The 17,284-nt window shown below is 50.2% G+C and overlaps 4 protein-coding genes across 4 annotated transcripts; 2 read left to right on the forward strand and 2 right to left on the reverse strand.

Annotated features, from left to right (window-relative positions):
* Window positions 1-120: 120 nt before the first annotated feature.
* Window positions 121-3,933, forward strand: ABOM_010763 (putative SH3 domain protein (Cyk3); the record flags this gene model as incomplete). Its single annotated transcript, XM_022537891.1, has 1 exon — window positions 121-3,933. One exon carries the CDS (start codon window positions 121-123, stop codon window positions 3,931-3,933), a length of 3,813 nt encoding a protein of 1,270 aa, XP_022384264.1.
* A 621-nt stretch (window positions 3,934-4,554) lies between these two features.
* ABOM_010764 (putative exopolyphosphatase) lies at window positions 4,555-5,952 on the reverse strand (the record flags this gene model as incomplete). The annotated part of the gene is made up of 1 exon (XM_022537892.1): window positions 4,555-5,952. The coding sequence occupies one exon, from the start codon at window positions 5,950-5,952 to the stop codon at window positions 4,555-4,557; it is 1,398 nt and encodes a 465-aa protein (XP_022384268.1).
* A 1,499-nt stretch (window positions 5,953-7,451) lies between these two features.
* On the forward strand, window positions 7,452-8,660 carry ABOM_010765 (1-aminocyclopropane-1-carboxylate deaminase/D-cysteine desulfhydrase; the record flags this gene model as incomplete). Its single annotated transcript, XM_022537893.1, has 1 exon — window positions 7,452-8,660. One exon carries the CDS (start codon window positions 7,452-7,454, stop codon window positions 8,658-8,660), a length of 1,209 nt encoding a protein of 402 aa, XP_022384267.1.
* A 796-nt stretch (window positions 8,661-9,456) lies between these two features.
* On the reverse strand, window positions 9,457-14,970 carry ABOM_010766 (putative PHD transcription factor (Rum1); the record flags this gene model as incomplete). Its single annotated transcript, XM_022537894.1, has 5 exons — window positions 9,457-10,588; window positions 10,659-13,333; window positions 13,387-13,481; window positions 13,536-14,451; window positions 14,605-14,970. The coding sequence occupies 5 exons, from the start codon at window positions 14,968-14,970 to the stop codon at window positions 9,457-9,459; spliced, it is 5,184 nt and encodes a 1,727-aa protein (XP_022384266.1).
* Window positions 14,971-17,284: the final 2,314 nt, after the last annotated feature.

A 17,284-nucleotide genomic window follows, 5' to 3' on the forward strand; every position in this document is an offset into this window, starting at 1 on the left:
CCCCCCGGGCGTACGCTTTTGATTGATTGCGCCACTCATTGTTCTTAACACTTAGTGAATACGGTGCTTTTATCTCCGACCAACGCCACCTCCTCTCTCCCCCACTCATCCTCGCCCGCGATGACCCCAAGCGCGCCTCAGGTACCCTCCCGCTTCCCATGCTGGTGTCGAGCTGTCTATTCGTGGGGCGGAGAAACCAAACGAGATCTGGGATTTATAGAGGGGGATCTAATAGAATGCCTCAATGCCGGAGATGGTCAGTGGTGGATGGGTCGGTTACGACGAGATAGACGCATGGTGGGACTGTTTCCATCCAACTTCGTCGAGGTCCTAGGGGAGGATTTCGTTCCAGTCAGTCGGACAACAACAGGTCCAATGGTTCAAGCAGCTCAATCGCCGATCACAAATCCTACTTCGGCTCCTAAAAAGCAAAAGACCGTGTTTAGGAAGCCATTCCAGGCACACAAAGAAGCGCTTGCGCCCTCGGGAGAACTCTCGAGGAATGGGACTTCAACATCCCTTGTCAAGAGTTCAATCCCGCAAACACCCCCTCGTGATGGCAGTCATCCTCGGAAAGTTAAGCCTCTGCGCACCCCCGCAAGCTCGGTGAGGCAATCAACTCCTACGGCTAGGCCTTCGCGATCCAGACCTCCTTCACGTGCGATATCACCTCGTCCCCCGCAAGAGCCCGATCTTCCGTCGATCTCCACGCCTATCATCTCAAATCAAGCAGTCTCCCGACCCAGGCCTCCCTCGCGAGCCGTCTCCCCCCGTCCGCCGGAAGCCGATCCACCAATCCCCACTGGGCAGGATCTTGTGATCTATAGGCCTCCCTCTCGTGTAGCGTCTCCTCGGCCTATCGATGAGTCTGATATGATGCCACCTACGGTACCGAGACACAGCGTATCTCTGTCCCGGCCAACATCCCGCGAGATCTCTCCGCTGCAGCTTCAGGAACGTGAAGAGTCGCCGCCACCGCCACCTCCTCCCCCACACAGAGTCGCTGTCAATCGTCAACCGTCCATGGAGATAGGTGTCCCCACTCGCTACGACATGAACGACCGCTATGTGACAATGCCGAGGACTCCCTCGCCAGCGGCACATTCAGATGTAAACGGACATACACCCTCTCCCCTGCGAGATGCAATGGAAGATGTCATGACATCTTTAGAGGATATGGGCATGTCCCGAGAGACTCATTCGTCATCTCCTCAACCGGTGTTTGATAACCCATGGTCACCGGATGCTTATGACAGTTTACGGGACAGTCGATCTTTGCAGATCATGAATCGCCCATTAACCTCATTGGGATTTGATGGTGAAAAGGAGTATCAATATCATGGTGGCCAACCGCATAGGGGCAGCGTATATGCGCAGGACCACTTCCTCGACGGACCTCCACAGTTGAACAACTACGTGCAAAGGATGGAAAGCCGGCTTCGTCAAATGCAGGAGCAAAGCCGAAGAGGGTCTGAAGATGTAGAAATGCCAGAGGATGATGAGGAGCCGCCTCCGCCACCTCCCCGAAACGTTCCTTACCACGGAAGACACAATTCCATTCCGGCCCAGTATTCCTATCTAAAGAACCGCCGTTCTGGGCAAGACATGAGAGCGGAAATGCTCAACCGGAGCTACACTAATAAGTCGAGTACTACAAATTCTTCGAGTGGCGTACAGAGTAATGGTACCAATATAACAACGAGCACCGAAAGAACCAGTCAGAGCCTGATGAGTGGTCCATCAGCCGGCGGATTTAGTGCGACCAGTGCAGGGAGTTATGCCCGGAGAGGAATCGGAGCAAATGAGCGACCCAATACCGCACTGGATACTTTCCGCACAAGAGGCTTCAGTGATGTATCAAGAGTTTCGCGGCCCGAAACCCCCCTAACCGGAGTATCGTACCATTCAAGCCATAATACCTCTCGACAGGGCGCTTCCTCAGCCGTTCCCTGGTCGCCTTCGGGCACTGGACCCGAGGAGTCTGCCGGAGTATTTGGAGGTCTTTCTACCCCTAAAGCTAAAAAACAAGGGTTTTTCAAAAAGATCTTTGAATCTGCAAAGACCGGTGCTGCTAATGCCAGAAGCAGCATCGCAGTGGGGCAAAATGGCGGGTCCTATTCACCTACGAAGGGTAGAGCGATTTCTCCAATCCGCTCTTCACACTCCCACCGTGACACTGCTCGGGAAATGGGACTCGGCAGTAACGGTATCGATTGGGTCCAAGTGCGGCGCGATGTGAACCGAGCAAGCTCTCCCAGCCGAAACGAAAGAATGGAGAGAGTTGAACGGTGCCATATGATGGATTATCCCGTTATTTATGCGGTAGAGGAGCTCTATGAGACTGCTGAGGGCGATGAAAGCATCGATGGTCTACCCATCAGTGAACCTACCAACTTTGGCTCCGTCAATTTATCCCTTGTCGACAAGAGTGCTCGCTTCGTGAACAGCCTCCCCCCTATGACCAACCCTATGAGTCTCGCGCAAGGGTATGTCTGTCGGCCGTACAAGAGTGATGTTCAAAGGCTTCGCGCGATCTTTACTTGGGTCAGTGAAAAGATTGCTTGGGATGAGCCCGTTGAAGAAGTCGGAATGGACCTCAAGCGGGTACTGCAGACAAAAAGGGGAAGTCCTCAGGAAGTTGCATTCCTCGTTAGAGAAATGTGTGCCGCGGTTGGCTTGCACGCCGATGCAATCAAAGGGTATCTCAAGTCTCCTGGCGAATTATTTGAGCTGGATAGCCTATCCCGAGCCAATCATTGGTGGAACGCTGTACTGGTTGATGGTGAATGGCGCATCATGGACTGTTCGTTAGCAAGCCCAACCAACCCGCGGAGGAGCCAGTTCGTGACCAACAACCCTTCCTCGGCAGAAAGTTGGTATTTCCTCACCCGTCCTCTTGAGATCTGCTATACACATGTACCTCTTTCTCATGAGGAACAACACATCTGCCCTCCCATTTCCCCCGACGTGCTTCTTGCTCTGCCTACCACTTGTCCAACATACTTCAAGATGGGTCTGCAGTTTCCTGATTACGATACCAGCGTTGTCCGAATTGAGGGCCTCGAGGTCTTACAGATCCGTCTATTCGTCCCTCCAGATGTAGAGTGCGCCGCCGAAATCGAAGCTCCCGCTTTCGCCCGGGACGCAGATGGTGACTTCTTCGAAAGTGGGGAAGTGGTACGCAAGCGTGCCCTGGTCCAACCCGACTGGGTCAACGGTCAAAAGCGTGTCACTGTCAAAGCCATCTTACCAGGCGATGAAGGACAGGGCACGCTCAAGGTGTATGCGGGAAAGAAAGGGCTGATGCACTCCAGCCGGGATATTCCGCATCCTCTAGCCCTCGCTCTCCCGATTGTCCATGCCGGGGAGAACCCACCATATGATTTCGTGCTCCGTCACCCAACCCCTCACGCCCAGCGCCATGATTTGTATATCATGCAGCCCCAATGTGCAAGGCTTGCGGTCAACAATACCTTCGTTTTCGCCGTGCGGCAACATCCATCCTCCCCGTCATCTTCGTCAACGAGCAATGAAACAGGTGTCAGTGGGCGAATCTCTCCGTCTGTGTTTTCTCGACCCGCTAGTGCACTCAGCATGGTCTCCAGCTCTGCTGGTGGGTCCTCTGTGTCTACCGTCTCCAATGAGTTCTCCGCGTCGACGTCAGCTATCTCGTCGGGTCGGTCAGCCTCCGGGCGGGAGAAGCCGGCCAAATTAGCGATACAGTCGCCGTCAGGCAAGATCCTGCGATTGACTCGGAAAGCCGACCATATGATCAGTGCCAACCCCAATGCCGAATCGGGCACCGATGCTACAGCGGACGGTAGTGTCTGGGAAACGGTCATTAAGATTGGGGAGCGGGGAACCTGGAGAGGCTTGGTCCTCGCGGATCGTGTCGCCCGGTGGTGTGTCTTCTGTGAATGGGAATGCTTTTAGAATCTGGAGTATTCCTGACTGAATCTCGCTTATCAGTCATGTTCACGAAATACTCACAATATCTTGATCTTGCTCCACCCCAAGTCCGACGTTTTTTCTCCAGGCGGTCCTCAACAATAGAGAGCAAACTGGTCCAATTTCCTTTAATATATTCTTTTTTTTTTCTTTTCTCATTGCGCTCCTTGCTTCACGGTTGCATGCATTGCATTATCTGAGTCGGGGTTGGGGACCTGCATAGTTGCATCAAGAAATGTTCATTTGATTTGGTCAGGCTTACCCTAGAGGGGCAGCATCATGGATTCAGGTTACGACATATATGGGAGTTATCGGGTATATTCTCAATTCTATGGAGCTGGTGTTCAACATGCGATTATCCATTCTGTTTACTTTCCCTTTTATCTTTTCCTTTTACACATTATCTTGGTCACTGAGGCATGTTGAATGGTTGGGCACCAGGCTTAGCGGTTAGATTTGGACGCTGTTTACCTAGACTTGGAGAGGCGCCAGTGCGAACGCCTTCTCAGATCATTGCGTGGAATAGATGTATTTGTAACGCTGGTAGGTCCAATGAGAAAGAATGATAATGTACTCCTAACGATTAGATGTCTATCCAATTAGTCTCTATCTTAAAGAGGTCACAGCTTCCCGCATCATCGGGGCAACCTGCTTCCTGCTCTTCGTAGTATCTGTTGCTGTCCAGATATGCCTCCACTTGTGGGTATTGTCGCTATTGAGAGTGTCCTTCATAGCATTCGACAGACCACTGTCACCATCGAGAGAAGACCATTCCTCAAGACCCAACTGGGAGCTGGACTGCTTAACAAAGTTCTTCACCGCATCAACTGCAAGGCCCTCGTCAAGCGCACATACAAACAACTCCCGATGAAACTTATCATCACTCGAACTGAACGCCGCCATGACAACGACAATGCTCAGTTCCCGTTTAGTGGCAAATCCATACACTGCATCCAGGAACTCTTGCGGGGATCCTGCCTTCCGAACAACCCACGGGATCGGCCTGACCATAGAGCAGAAGCCGATGTTAAGGGGTGTTCCTGGTTCGCGGGGAGGCGTCTCGGTCCACTGTTTGTAGTCTCGATCCAGGATTTCATCAACCGTCAAAAGATCCAGACTGTTTTGCTTTGCCTCGAAGACTTGTGCATAGAGCGTGTCCTTGTCGGTTGTGTCCTTGTTGAATTTGGGTGTCAGGAAATCCACAGCCTGGACGTCGAATTGGGTTACTTTGTCTTTCGCTGTGAGATTGGTAGTATCGATTAGAACGGGAGTTACGGCAAGCGAGGCTACTTGCTCCTCAGCCGTCATCCGTGGGGTTTGGGCTTCTTCTGCTCTTCCCTCCGGCCATATTCCCCCCTTGTTCAGCGTGTGTATAACGAGTGACGCGCATGAACCGCTCTTCTCAATGACCTTTGGTTCGATGCCGGGACAAAGGAATCCATCATCTTGGTGGTGGTCAATGCAGCCTATCACGTTGAATTCAACCGTCGGCAGCCCGTTTAGACTGCCCTTTCCTTTCTGTCCGTCCGGTGTGCCCATCGGCAGCGCATTCCAGTCTACGAGGACCGCGTCGGCGCTTATCCGGTATTCTTCATTATCCTTTCCATTCTCTTTCATGTGCGCATTGAAATCTGCCACGGTGAGGATATGGTCGTGGAGGATCACCCCGGCTGATTCGGGTGTCTCCTCCCATGCTTGTTCACCTTGCGCCGGGGGGTGAGTTGACAACCATAAAGCTTTGACGAACTCCGGTCGCAATCGGCGTAGCTCAGAGCCCGATGGAACGTTTGGTAGGTTTATCAGGGGAACATGGTGCCGGTCAGTGTTGTTGGCGAAGTATGAGTAGGTTATCGCGGAGATAATAGAGTCCAGGTCCGCGGCGGGATTGCCGATGACGTAGACGGGTGCTTCTGCGCGTGTCAATGCGCCAGAGAGAAACCGGCGATGTGTCTGCAGGGCCGTTTTTAGGAACCGGAAAAGAGTGTGCTCGGAATTATTGGCCATTGTGTGGATTTGTGATGTTGGTCCCCCGCGGTGTTGACGGTGACGTTGGTGGTGGTGATAAGCGATAAGAAATATATATCCATATCCATGGGCAGAATATCGCCGCACCGTCTCACCGCCGGCACCCATTTCAGGCTCCCCATCATTCCTGGCTCAACGTCATTATTCTCAGTAGTTAGATATCACCATCATTCTTGAGGCTATTCACAATACACAGAAAATGCATTCGACATATAACGTCGAGGAGGACCTTATCCAAAAGGCCCTACACGCGTACAATGAAAAAAGTCGCATCGAAAAACGGGTTAACATCACCAAACTGGCGCGTGATTATCGTGTTCCCTAATCCCTATTCACGTCTTTATAATCGGGTAGCTGGCCGAGCCAGTAAAAGTACTAGGAAACATCCTAATCGACGCCTTGACCCGGCTCAGTATAAAGCCTTAGATGATCATATCGATCGGTCTGAAGATATAGGTTCTCCCTTAGATGCCAAAGCTATCAGAGAGGCCGCGGATGCAATTTTAGAGCGGGGATCATACTGATCCTTCAACGGCACCACCAAAAGTCTCAAGAAACTGGCCGTACAGGTTCCTCAAGCAGACAGATCGTCCCATAAAGGAAGACCGCCGCGTCACTGACGTGGATCGCGAGAACACTGAGGATGAACCGATCACTAGAACACCTATAACACTTCGTTCATTACGTCAGGCGATCACTATGGTACGCAGTTCGAGGAAAGAACTCTCTCCTACTATAGATCGTATCTTTCATGGCGCTTTATATAATGCAGAGAAATGTGCCATGGCCTCTGCAGCTCTGGACGAACTTCTAAAGACAAGGAAACGGCCTCTTAATTCAACCTCAAGATCTAAACGTCAGGTTAAGAAGGACTAATATATGTAGGAGATGTACGGCGTCATATTGAAGCTAAAGATATATAGCTGATGTAGAGAACACATCATAAAGTGGCTCAGTGACGGACTCGATAATGCTCCAGCACGGGCCTCATCGAGCTGGGGAAATTCGGCATGGGAAAATCTATATATTATAGATATGCAGGGGGATCCTCGTATACCTTTATGTATATATTAGAAACGACGTTGAGCCGGGAATGAGCTGTAGCCGATCCCCTTCCCTTGTTATTCGATACAATATTCTATAAAATTAATTGATCACGAAACAAAAAAAAAAATAGAAGAAGAAGAAGAAGAAGAAGAAGAAGAAGAGGAAGAAGAAAAAGGGTGTGAATAAGACAGAGACAGCATTGTTGCAGGGTTTGGAAAGAATGCAAAAAGAATTGGTCCCAGAGAGGCTCGAACTCTCGACTTCTGAGTTATTAGCTCAGCACTCTAACCGACTGAGTTATGGGACCCAGTTGTTGATACCGGCCTCGAATTTTAGCTTTATATAGCATCTTACCAGTCTGAACACCATATATACTTCTCCCATTACATCACATCTCTCCTCCAAATCAACAAACCAACTCACTCATCGACATGTCCTTTTACCTCCCAGAAGCCTTTGCAAAGCTGCCCAGATACCCTCTCCTTTATCCTTCCCCCTCCCCCATTCATCCTCTCCCAGCACTAACCAGACATATCAATCCCAACCCCAAAGCCACCCCCGCAGTCTCCCTCTTCGCCAAGCGCGAAGACCATTCCTCCCCACTCGCCTGTGCAGGTAACAAATACCGCAAACTCGAGTACATCGTCCCTGACATCCTGAATACTTCGAGTCCGCATGGACTCGGGGAAAGATCAGAAGCAATGGCTACCACCACCTTGGTAACCGAGGGTGCTATCCAAAGCAACCATACAGTGCAAGTCGCCTCGGTAGCGCGACGCCTCGGACTCGAAGCAATTGTTATTCTCCATAAAGCTACAGGAGGCGGCTTAACTGCTAGCTCGGATAAGAATGCCTTTCTACGCACGGGTAACGTGCAAATTGCCCGGCTTCTAGGCGCGGAGGTGCGGATGCTCGAGGATAGCTCGACGGTGGATGACAGTGATCCGATTACGCCTATCCTGGACGAATTGCGTGCTCGGGGGAAGGTTCCCTATTGGATTCCCTCGGGGGCCAGTTTGCATCCGTTAGGTGGGCTGGGTTATGCGCGGTGCGCCTTTGAAATTGCGGCGCAGGAAAAGGAGCAATTAGGGGGAAATGGTCGGTTCGATTATATATTTGTTGCGTGTGGGAGTGGGAGTACCATGGGGGGCTTGATTGCGGGATTCAAATTGCTGCAGAAAATCGAGGCTCAGACACGACAGGAGGAAAAGGCAGAGAGGGTTATTGGTCGTAAGGTCATTGGGATCTTGAATTCCCCTACCAAGCCGCGAGAATATCATGAAGGTCGAGTGCTCAACTTTGCTCGGCGTGCGGCACACCTCATTGGATTGGACCCTGGGCGGGATGTCACACCGGAAGATGTCCATTTAGACGATCGGTTTGCTGGCACAGCCTACGGGGAACTGGATCCGACATCCAAGGAGATCCTGGCATTGATAGCGCAGGAAGAGGGGGTCGTTGTTGACCCCGTGTACACAGTCAAGGTCATGAGAGGCGTCATGCACTGGGTACAAGAGGGCGAACTCACCAGAGACTGGTCACGCCGCCTTGAGACCTCGTCCGGCGGAAATCGAGTCAATGTACTGTTCATCCACACCGGTGGGCAGTCGGCCCTAAGCGCGTATGCGGACATCTGCTAAAGTGGCAAAGGCGAGAATGACAGCTTGAGCGAACTAATGTCTATTCATTAAGAGTACAGAATAACGGTAGTCTGACTAGTATTACACAGAGCATAGGGCCAAACAAAGCAAAGGCAAGAGGAATCAAGTAAGCATGAGCATACCTCATACCAGCGCACACAGACGGGCTTGTTTGGCCTTATAAAGGAATAGGTGGTGAAATGAGATGACAGGTCATGGGCTATCACTTTGGGTTCACCCATGTAAATATAGAACGACGCGAATATCAATTGAAGCAAGGAGAGAAGAAAAAGTAAAAAAAAGATAACATATAAAAGATAAGAAGAAGAAAAAGACCACACATGCGTTGAGAAATTGCCAGCTCCCCAGACACCCCACATTTTTTGATACACCCGGTCCATGTAAGCAGACGTAAGACATGGCAAAGAGAGAGACAGAGAGAGAGAGAGAGAGAGAGGAAGAGAGGAAGAAGCAACAGACCGCTGAGTCGCAATAAATAAAAAGATTGTCAAAACCGGCTGACAAGGAAAGCACGTACTAATCGAGTGCGTCTCGGGAACATCAATACCATAATAACTTTACATAAAGAACACAAGAGTAAGCCTCCCTGGAGACTTGTAAGGGCAACACCCTGGAATGTCGGATCATGCGGAAAACCATGGATCAAACGTAGTCTCTCGATCGAACTCGTTTTGTAGATATCGTTATACTCGCATCATTGTCATGAATGCGCAAGGCAAAAAAAAAAAAAAAAAACTGGAAGAGCCCATAAAGCGTCCATTTCTCGAACACAACGTCACAGCTCCTCTGTATTGCGATCGGCCTCAGCTGAGCCATTGACTTCCGCACTAGACTTATCGTCCGGTGGCTCCCCATCTTGCGGAGTTTCAGAACGGTCCCCATTGCTCGCATCAAGTACTTCCAGAGCCTCGTTAGCATGTGTGTTCTCCATAAGCTCTGGTTCTTGCCCTGGCTCCGGCTCGGGCTCTGCATCTTGATTTGTCAAATCTGCGAAGACATCATCCAAGTTCTGCCGAGGACTGCTGTCAAATGGATTTTCATTATCGACATCAACCCCTGGTGGCCCGTTGTCAGGGTCTCTATTGAACTGCGGAGAGCTAAAGAGAGATGCATCAAGTCCTTGATGACCTGGAGATGGGGAGCGCACAGGGAATGAAGGGGAGTGAGCGGCAGCGTGCGGCAGAAAAGCAGAAGAGCCAGGAGCAAAGGCCGGTGTAGAGTCGCTTGCAGGAAGCGAATAATTGGCAGAGAAAGGATAAGGTGGATTTTGGGCATCGGTCATTGGCGCTAATGTAGGTTCACCACGATTTGAATCGGAATTCGAGCCATCGCCCGGCGTTTGGGGTTCAGGCAGCAGGGAAGACTTGCCCGACTGCAAATCAATAGATTTACGGCTAGGTTGTTTTGTACGCAAATGAGGAGGGAGATCCTCAGGACGGTCAACGCCGAGCTGTGCCATAATCTTTTGCTGTTTTGTTGGACGTGGCTTGCGAGTCGAAAGAGACTGTTCCAGGATCGGAGGAGGTTCTGGTGCCACCGGCGCCCATTTATGAATCTCTTGCCGGAAGAAGTTGGTTTCGTAGGCCAACAAGACCTCCGCACCTTCTATCTTCCGGAGGTAGAATATTAATGTGGGAACCTCCTCGGTAGTGGTGCACGCGGCGTTGGTAAAGCCATGGAGGAAATCTCGAAACCCAACTGCTTGGTTGATGATGTTGTCTAAGGTTTGTTCCTCGTTAGGTTGGAAAGGCAAGCCTGCGATTTCGGCCTGCCAATCTAGAAGATCTTCTAGCTTTGGACGAGCGGCATCTCGGGGTATTTTTTGGCGCCAATCGCAGATAGGGCAGGTATACTTGTCAAACTCCTTGACTTTGCCCCTTGCAATCTTGAGGCACTTGCCGTGATACCTATTGCTGAGGGTTAGCCAGTGCCTATATCATTATATAACCGAAGGGGGTGGGAGCAAGGGAGACCGACCACTCGTGGCAGACTTCACACTCAATCATCATTCCAGCTTCCGAGTGTCTGCAAATACAGAAGACGTCTCGCTTTCGCGATTTCCCACCGCCCCACATGCTAGGAGTGATATTATTATTGTCTAACAAACCATCGGGGGTGTTATCTCGCGATGAAGGTTCGACCGGCGGTCGACAGCGATCTTCCAAATCAAAACAATAAGAGTTCCTCTTTTCAACATACTCCATATGCGACTTCAAGATATGCAGCGGGGCATTTGCCTTTCCGAATAGTTTCTTGCCTTTTCTCATCCAATCCTCATGGCGCTTCTGCTCACGTTCCAGGTCAATGGCTCCAGTTGGCCGGCTGTTCAGCTCCTCCAGGGACTCCATAAGTTCGCGGACATCCTTGTATTTAGGGCGGTTCCTGAAATCCGGATCCTTGCTTCTCTCATACAGAGATTGGATTTTCTTCTGCGCTTCACGCTGTTTTGTCAATATGGCATCTACCGCAGAAAGCGTCTCAGGGGAGACAGGGAAACGAGAAGCCTGGGCAGACAAGGCTTCCAGCTGCTGGTAGTGAACAGCTTCTACAGACATCAATTCCTTGGCTTTAGCTTCCCAGGCCTCACCATGGCGGCATAGGTCCTTAAAATAGACCAGATGATCGTTGGTATCCGACAAACCCAGCTGCTCACCAGCCAGAATTAGCTCTTGACAGTCCTTGAGTGTCAGGTACTGATCGCGCTTCCGGCGCGCTTCCTCGTTCCATTTCATTTGCCGGAGAATATGTTCCAGTCCTTCAACCTCGGGAATATCCACGTTGAAATTACGTGCGGACTCCACCAGATCTTCAACTTCCTGGACCGATCGAATGTGGGGGTTGATGAGGGCAACGTTAACGTCCTGGCGGAATTTCTCGATCTCGCGGGTCTTCTCTTCCAGAGAAGCCATCTGTGGACAGTCGAACGACAGTTTATCAGCCTCTGCAAGAAGGGCGTAGATATTTTCTACTCTGCGAACTTCACGATCACGTTCTTCCAGCTGCGCGGCCTTAGAACTGCTTCTGCGCCAAGCCTTCTCATTTTTCCTCCGGTTTTGCTGCTTCCGGGTAATATAGTTGGTTGCTTCTTCAACCCACTTATCGCAGCGCTGGACGAAGGCCGCAAGATCTTGGAGACCAGGCAAATGGTATGGGATTTTCTCACCTTCACTCAATAGATTATGAAGGACCTTCAACTGTGGCCTAGGCTCATCTTCCAATGTCTTGTCGACCTTCTCACCCCATGCTTCCGGGATCCTGGCACGGTCCTGAACTTTTTGCACCAAGGCCTTCAGAGCCTCATCACCATATCGGTAACGTAATGTGTGGTCTGGCCCAAGCAGCCTTTGTTTTAGTGGCTCTCCGCAACAAACATTCATATCGACATGCGACAAACAAACGGTTTTCCCGGTTTTATGGCAGCGAAATTGTGTCAGATAAGTATATGCTTTGCACCACTGGCACTGGTAATCTTCTTCAGGTAGGTCCTCATCTTCGACTATGAACTTTAACTGGCAACCACCAATGTCCATGCCATCTTCGGAACCAAGCGTGCAATGGTGCAGAGCAATCTCCCGGTGTCGGGAGAAAAATGCAGCTCGTTCAGAAAGTTCCCGTGTGCAGGTCCGCTGGAGGGCCGGGGATAACCATTTAGCAGTTGTAATGGATGTATCACGAGCTGCCGCTGTTAAAAGTAATTCGTCATGCGAAAAACAAGGATGTCGTCGGAAATCCTGGAGACGTTCCACACCCACTGCACCCCAAGGCTCCCAGTCTGCAGGCGCAAAGTTGACAGCCTCATTGAAATTGAAGCCATGATTGAATCCTGCGTGGTAAGCTTGGGGGAAGGTGATGACGAACTGCCCAGCCCGTTGATCAAGCGCGTACACGTTGACACCAGCCTTTCTGAGCTGATCTGGCGGCATCAAGGTAACGAGTTGAAAGAGAAGGTCAGGCTGACCCTCGAAAAGCTCCGGGACTGCCTGCCGCATCGCTTCCTCAAACGCTTCTGCGTCAGCCCCAGGAATACCGTACCAAGTCTTTGTGGCACCGAAGTGTTGATAGTTGGCCGAGTACGCATAATGGTCTTCATTATGCCAGCAGAATGTCGAGAAGCACATGCCGACATAAACCCAGGGGACTGTCATGCCAGAGATGTCCGACTTGATATGGCGGAACAACGAGTCACCATGGAAAGGAAGAACATTCAGGTTCCAAGGGTCAACTGAATAAGGGTCGAGAGGATTCCGTTCGATAGTAGGAAATCCACTACCATGGGTAGTCGAATGGATGTCAGCACCATATTCTACTTCAACGGTCTCTGTTAGGCTCTCCACCAATCTCCAGAACTCGCGTTCCACGTCGTCCTCAGACTCCCGTCTGTGGCTGTTCAGGACAGGATCAAATGGCATCTTTGAGGCAAAATAACTCTTCTTGAAGTTATTTGCCTTTTCTTGGAACTGTTTCAGCGAGTAGACTCCGCCTTCTTCGAAGCCAAACTCCCCTGTGCCTACCAGGCACTTTGGGCAGTGCCAGTCGTACTCGGGGATGGCAGTCAGAGGGGGGTCAAGACAGTACTTGTGGTATCCTTGCTCGCAACTATCGCATACCAGGACTGAGGAGCTGTCTTCTGATTTGCCACAATTCTCACATTTCTAGGTACGGTCAGCACATTATAATAAAGATCGGCAACGTGATATCAGCTTACATCACCTGTCTTTCGGCCGTCACTCTTCCGTGCCCGGGGAGGGGCAGGCCGAAGAAGACTCATATGTGAACCGGCAATTGTAGGTAAAGGCGCATCTACGAAATCATTAGGTTCGCATACAAAGACGGACGGTGATAATGTTTACACACCTTTGCGGAGACGCTTACTACGCCGACCGTTCGGATCGTCTCCATTCTCAGTTTGAGAACCACTTTCGTGGCTAATCGCGCGCTTTGTATGATGGCCATGGCCATTAGAGACAGGTGTCGAGATTGAAGGATGCTCAGCCACACTTTTCGGGGTCAAAGAGCCATTCTCTATTTCACGCTTTATGGTCGGATTGTTGTTTACCGCTACAAAAGATGGAGACCGGTTGACGGCAGTAAATCCCGAACTAGCATTCACGGGGGTGAACCCAGAAGCTATTGGCCGAGGAGGCGTCGGCTCAACTGGAGGTGTTGGTTTATCCGGGGTTGCTTCAACCTCCCTCGGAGTGCTCTGCGGAGCTGACGGCGGAACACTCATTGTTCCCTTAGGAAGCATGAGTGGCGTGCCATTGTCAAGTGGCATGGGCTTTTTAGCCATCGGCGACTGATGAGGCGATGGTGTGTAAGGACCACCATGTTCCAGCTCCAATTGTTGTTGTACACCGGGCTTGGCCACGCGGAGGTACTCTTCATATGGTTGGAGCCATCGCTGATACGAATTTTTCAGCGATGTTGAAAGTGAAGACATGATCTTGCCACTATAGCCAAGATCGCGGCCAATCTCTGCCCACTTCTTCATCTTGCATACTTGGTCAAAACCACCCCTGACCTCCACAGCCTTCTTCAACTTGTACAAATCCAGAGGGCGTTTATCGACGCTCGGGAAACGGTTGAGATTGGTTCCATGTTGTTTGTGAAATTTGGCCAGTTGATCGAGATAATTTAGATTTGCTCGGGTTCCTGGGTCCGGGTCAGAACTAGGCTGTGGAGCACCACCGGCGGCAGACGTGGCTGAACGCGGGGGCATACCTCCTTCAACCGAGTTGAGCTCCTGTCGGCGGGTTTTGAAGTGGAATCGCTGTGAGGCTATTTGTCAGCGTCCATACCTCAACTTATATTATTGTGAATTGGCAGAAGGAAGAGGGGGGGGAAGAAATTCTCATCCAAGCTGATAGACAGCCCTAGATGTGTACCCTGGCCAGCCAACAAATCATCCAAAGCATGTACGTACCTCTGTGTCAATGGCGAACGGCGGTTGCCAGCCCTCTGGTGGAATAATCCTGCAAATTCCATACTTCTTGCCTTCGGGCGCTATCTTGCGGATGTATTTTTCCGGATCCTTGAATTCCTCCTCAGTCGGCCGAAACGTGGGTGCCTCTTGTAAACCATGAGGTCGGATACGTTTACTTGGCTCTCGAGGGGCATTGGGTTGTCCCCGTCGCTCAACTGTGGACAAGTCGAGAGGTGTAGACCGTCGAGCACTTAAGGGTACATTGTGCGAATGCGACGGATGGGTGCTAGAGGATCGGGTGGGTTGACGGCTCGCCGAAGGCTGTCCGCCAGTCGAGTTGCCTCCCGTCGAGGCCGGAGCCACCATTTCTTATATGCGACGGTCTGGTCGTGAGCGGAAGAAAATTGCGCGTGTCTTATCGCGGATGGAAGGGGGCAGTCATCCGATGCGAAAGACACATGAGAGAAAGGACAACCGTCGAGGAGTGGAGGAATACGGAGGGTAAAGCAAGTGAGCCGACTGATTGGGGGCAGTAGTAAGGGCAGCGGCTATATGTGAGGCACGCCCCGGGGGGGAGCAAGTCGATGATGGAGAGGATAAAGTAGATGTTCTAAGGTGAGGCCGAGATGAACCCGGGAGGACAAAGAGTGTGGAGAATCTCGGAAGAGGATCAAGAACCGGTAGCGTGTGCCACCAGGCCAAGGGCAGGTCAGCGCAGGAAAGTAATCCTAGGTAGCAATTCGGTTGTTGATGGAGAGGAGGAGCTATGCGTGTAATTGTGAGTTAGCAGGCCGTAACGATTGGAGGAATGATCGTAGATCGATGGCTAGTTAGTGTTGAATTGGGTGTGTAAAGTAAAGTAAGGTAGGGCAGGTGGTTGGTTAGGTAAGTAATCCGACTAGTCACTCATGTCAAGTTAGTCGTACCTCAGTTTAGGTTCGGTATGGTACTTGCTGACGGACGGGAATTTATTCCCAGGGTATGTGTACTCCGAGTAGGAAGAAGATATCAAACCTACCTAAGTAGTACTACTAAACTGCCGGTTCAGGTCAGCTCCTCTGCCGACTAGTATTACAGAGAGTATATAATAAGTGGGTGGATCGACCTTTGGAAAGGAAATCTTTTTTTGTTTTTGTTTTCAGAAGATGGAGGGAACGCACCATCGAAAGGGAAGCCAAACTAATGGAAGGGGGGCTGGAAAGGATGTTAAAAAAAAAAAAATATTAAAGGAAAAGAGGGAAGAAAAAAAAAAAATAGAAAGGGTTATACCTAGGCTTCGATCCATGACTTGTATTGCAATTGCTTCACTACGATTACTTTACTTCTGGGGCTGGTAGCGAAAACCCTTGAACCGTAATATCAGGTCTTCGTATTACGGTATCGAAAGGTATTTGCTGGCCGCAAACGGTGAGATGTGACGAGATATTCCCAGAATTGGAAATGGCACGTAGCTTGAGCTCCATCACCTGCTATATGAAGAACCTCTATTGCATTTTTTTTACGCTAGTTATACTCCGTAGATAGTTGAAGAACGAACATAGATTTCATTCGATTGGAATAACTCTAACCTAGCATCTTTGCAGGCCCAACTGAGTAGAGGGGAAGAATCCCTTCCCATTGGTACTGTACCGCAGGAGACGTATGAAGTTGGTAACTACTACTAGTATTACCACAGGTTTATGGTGGTGTCGGGTTGTCCACTACCTAGTTTCAACCGCAGGTCGGGCTCATGAGATGATTAACGTATCTTCCTACAAACAATACAAACTAACCCGTGAAATATGTAATATCTTTTCCGTTGACCCGAGTCAGTCTCATGAGAAAAGGATTGTCCCGGTAGGTCCCTGAGCCCTAGGGAGGACTACTGTACTACTACTATTACTACTAGTATAGTGTGCACTCCGTACGGGGTGTATGAAACGCTGTCAGTTATGACACGTCAACCATGGTCCGGATCCGACCACAATAGCAATGATCCCTAATTGATAATGAGACATAGTCTGACTTCAAATGCTTCTGAGCGACACCCAGAGCTTGTCTACTACTAGTAGTAGCGGATCTGTACCCTGATAAGCGTCTCTTGTCACTGGTTCATGGTGGTGGTCGTCATGCAGGATACGCTATTTTTCATATCACATGAGCCCGTAATTTTACGGGTGGATTGCTTCCGGACTAGATCGGGTTTCCAGTCCATAGCGAAGCCACCGCGTCGGCTTTGTGTTTGTCTATCATCTCAGAACGGAGTAGTGAGGTATGCGAGTGATTTTCCACGGGGAGAACCCACGCTTATCGAGAATGGATGTACATAACTATTTTCCAATAAATAATAGGCCATCTTATTGACCCCAATACTACTAGTACCCACTCGTAACCCGTATACACAGTATGCACTCTGTATGTATGTACTTACAAATGGTTTTTCTACTCTCAAAGCTCTACCCACATTCTACAGTTTGTATATTCAACCTTTCTCAATTTTTAATCTTTTTGTAATGGTCGCCTGGATTATCTACCCAGCACTTTGACCCCTTGTTCTGTAGCGCTGACATGGCGGCGGATCATGCAATCAATCCCCCTTCCGATTTTATTCCTGAGGCTGAAATGGAAATTCAATCAGTTCTTGGTGAGATCATATGATTCCAGTGAATGGTGCCTGAGGCATACTATCCACTTGGTTCCC

This window comes from Aspergillus bombycis (assembly GCF_001792695.1).
Source record: "Aspergillus bombycis strain NRRL26010 chromosome Unknown contig00140, whole genome shotgun sequence".
In the NCBI taxonomy this organism is placed as follows: domain Eukaryota; kingdom Fungi; phylum Ascomycota; class Eurotiomycetes; order Eurotiales; family Aspergillaceae; genus Aspergillus; species Aspergillus bombycis.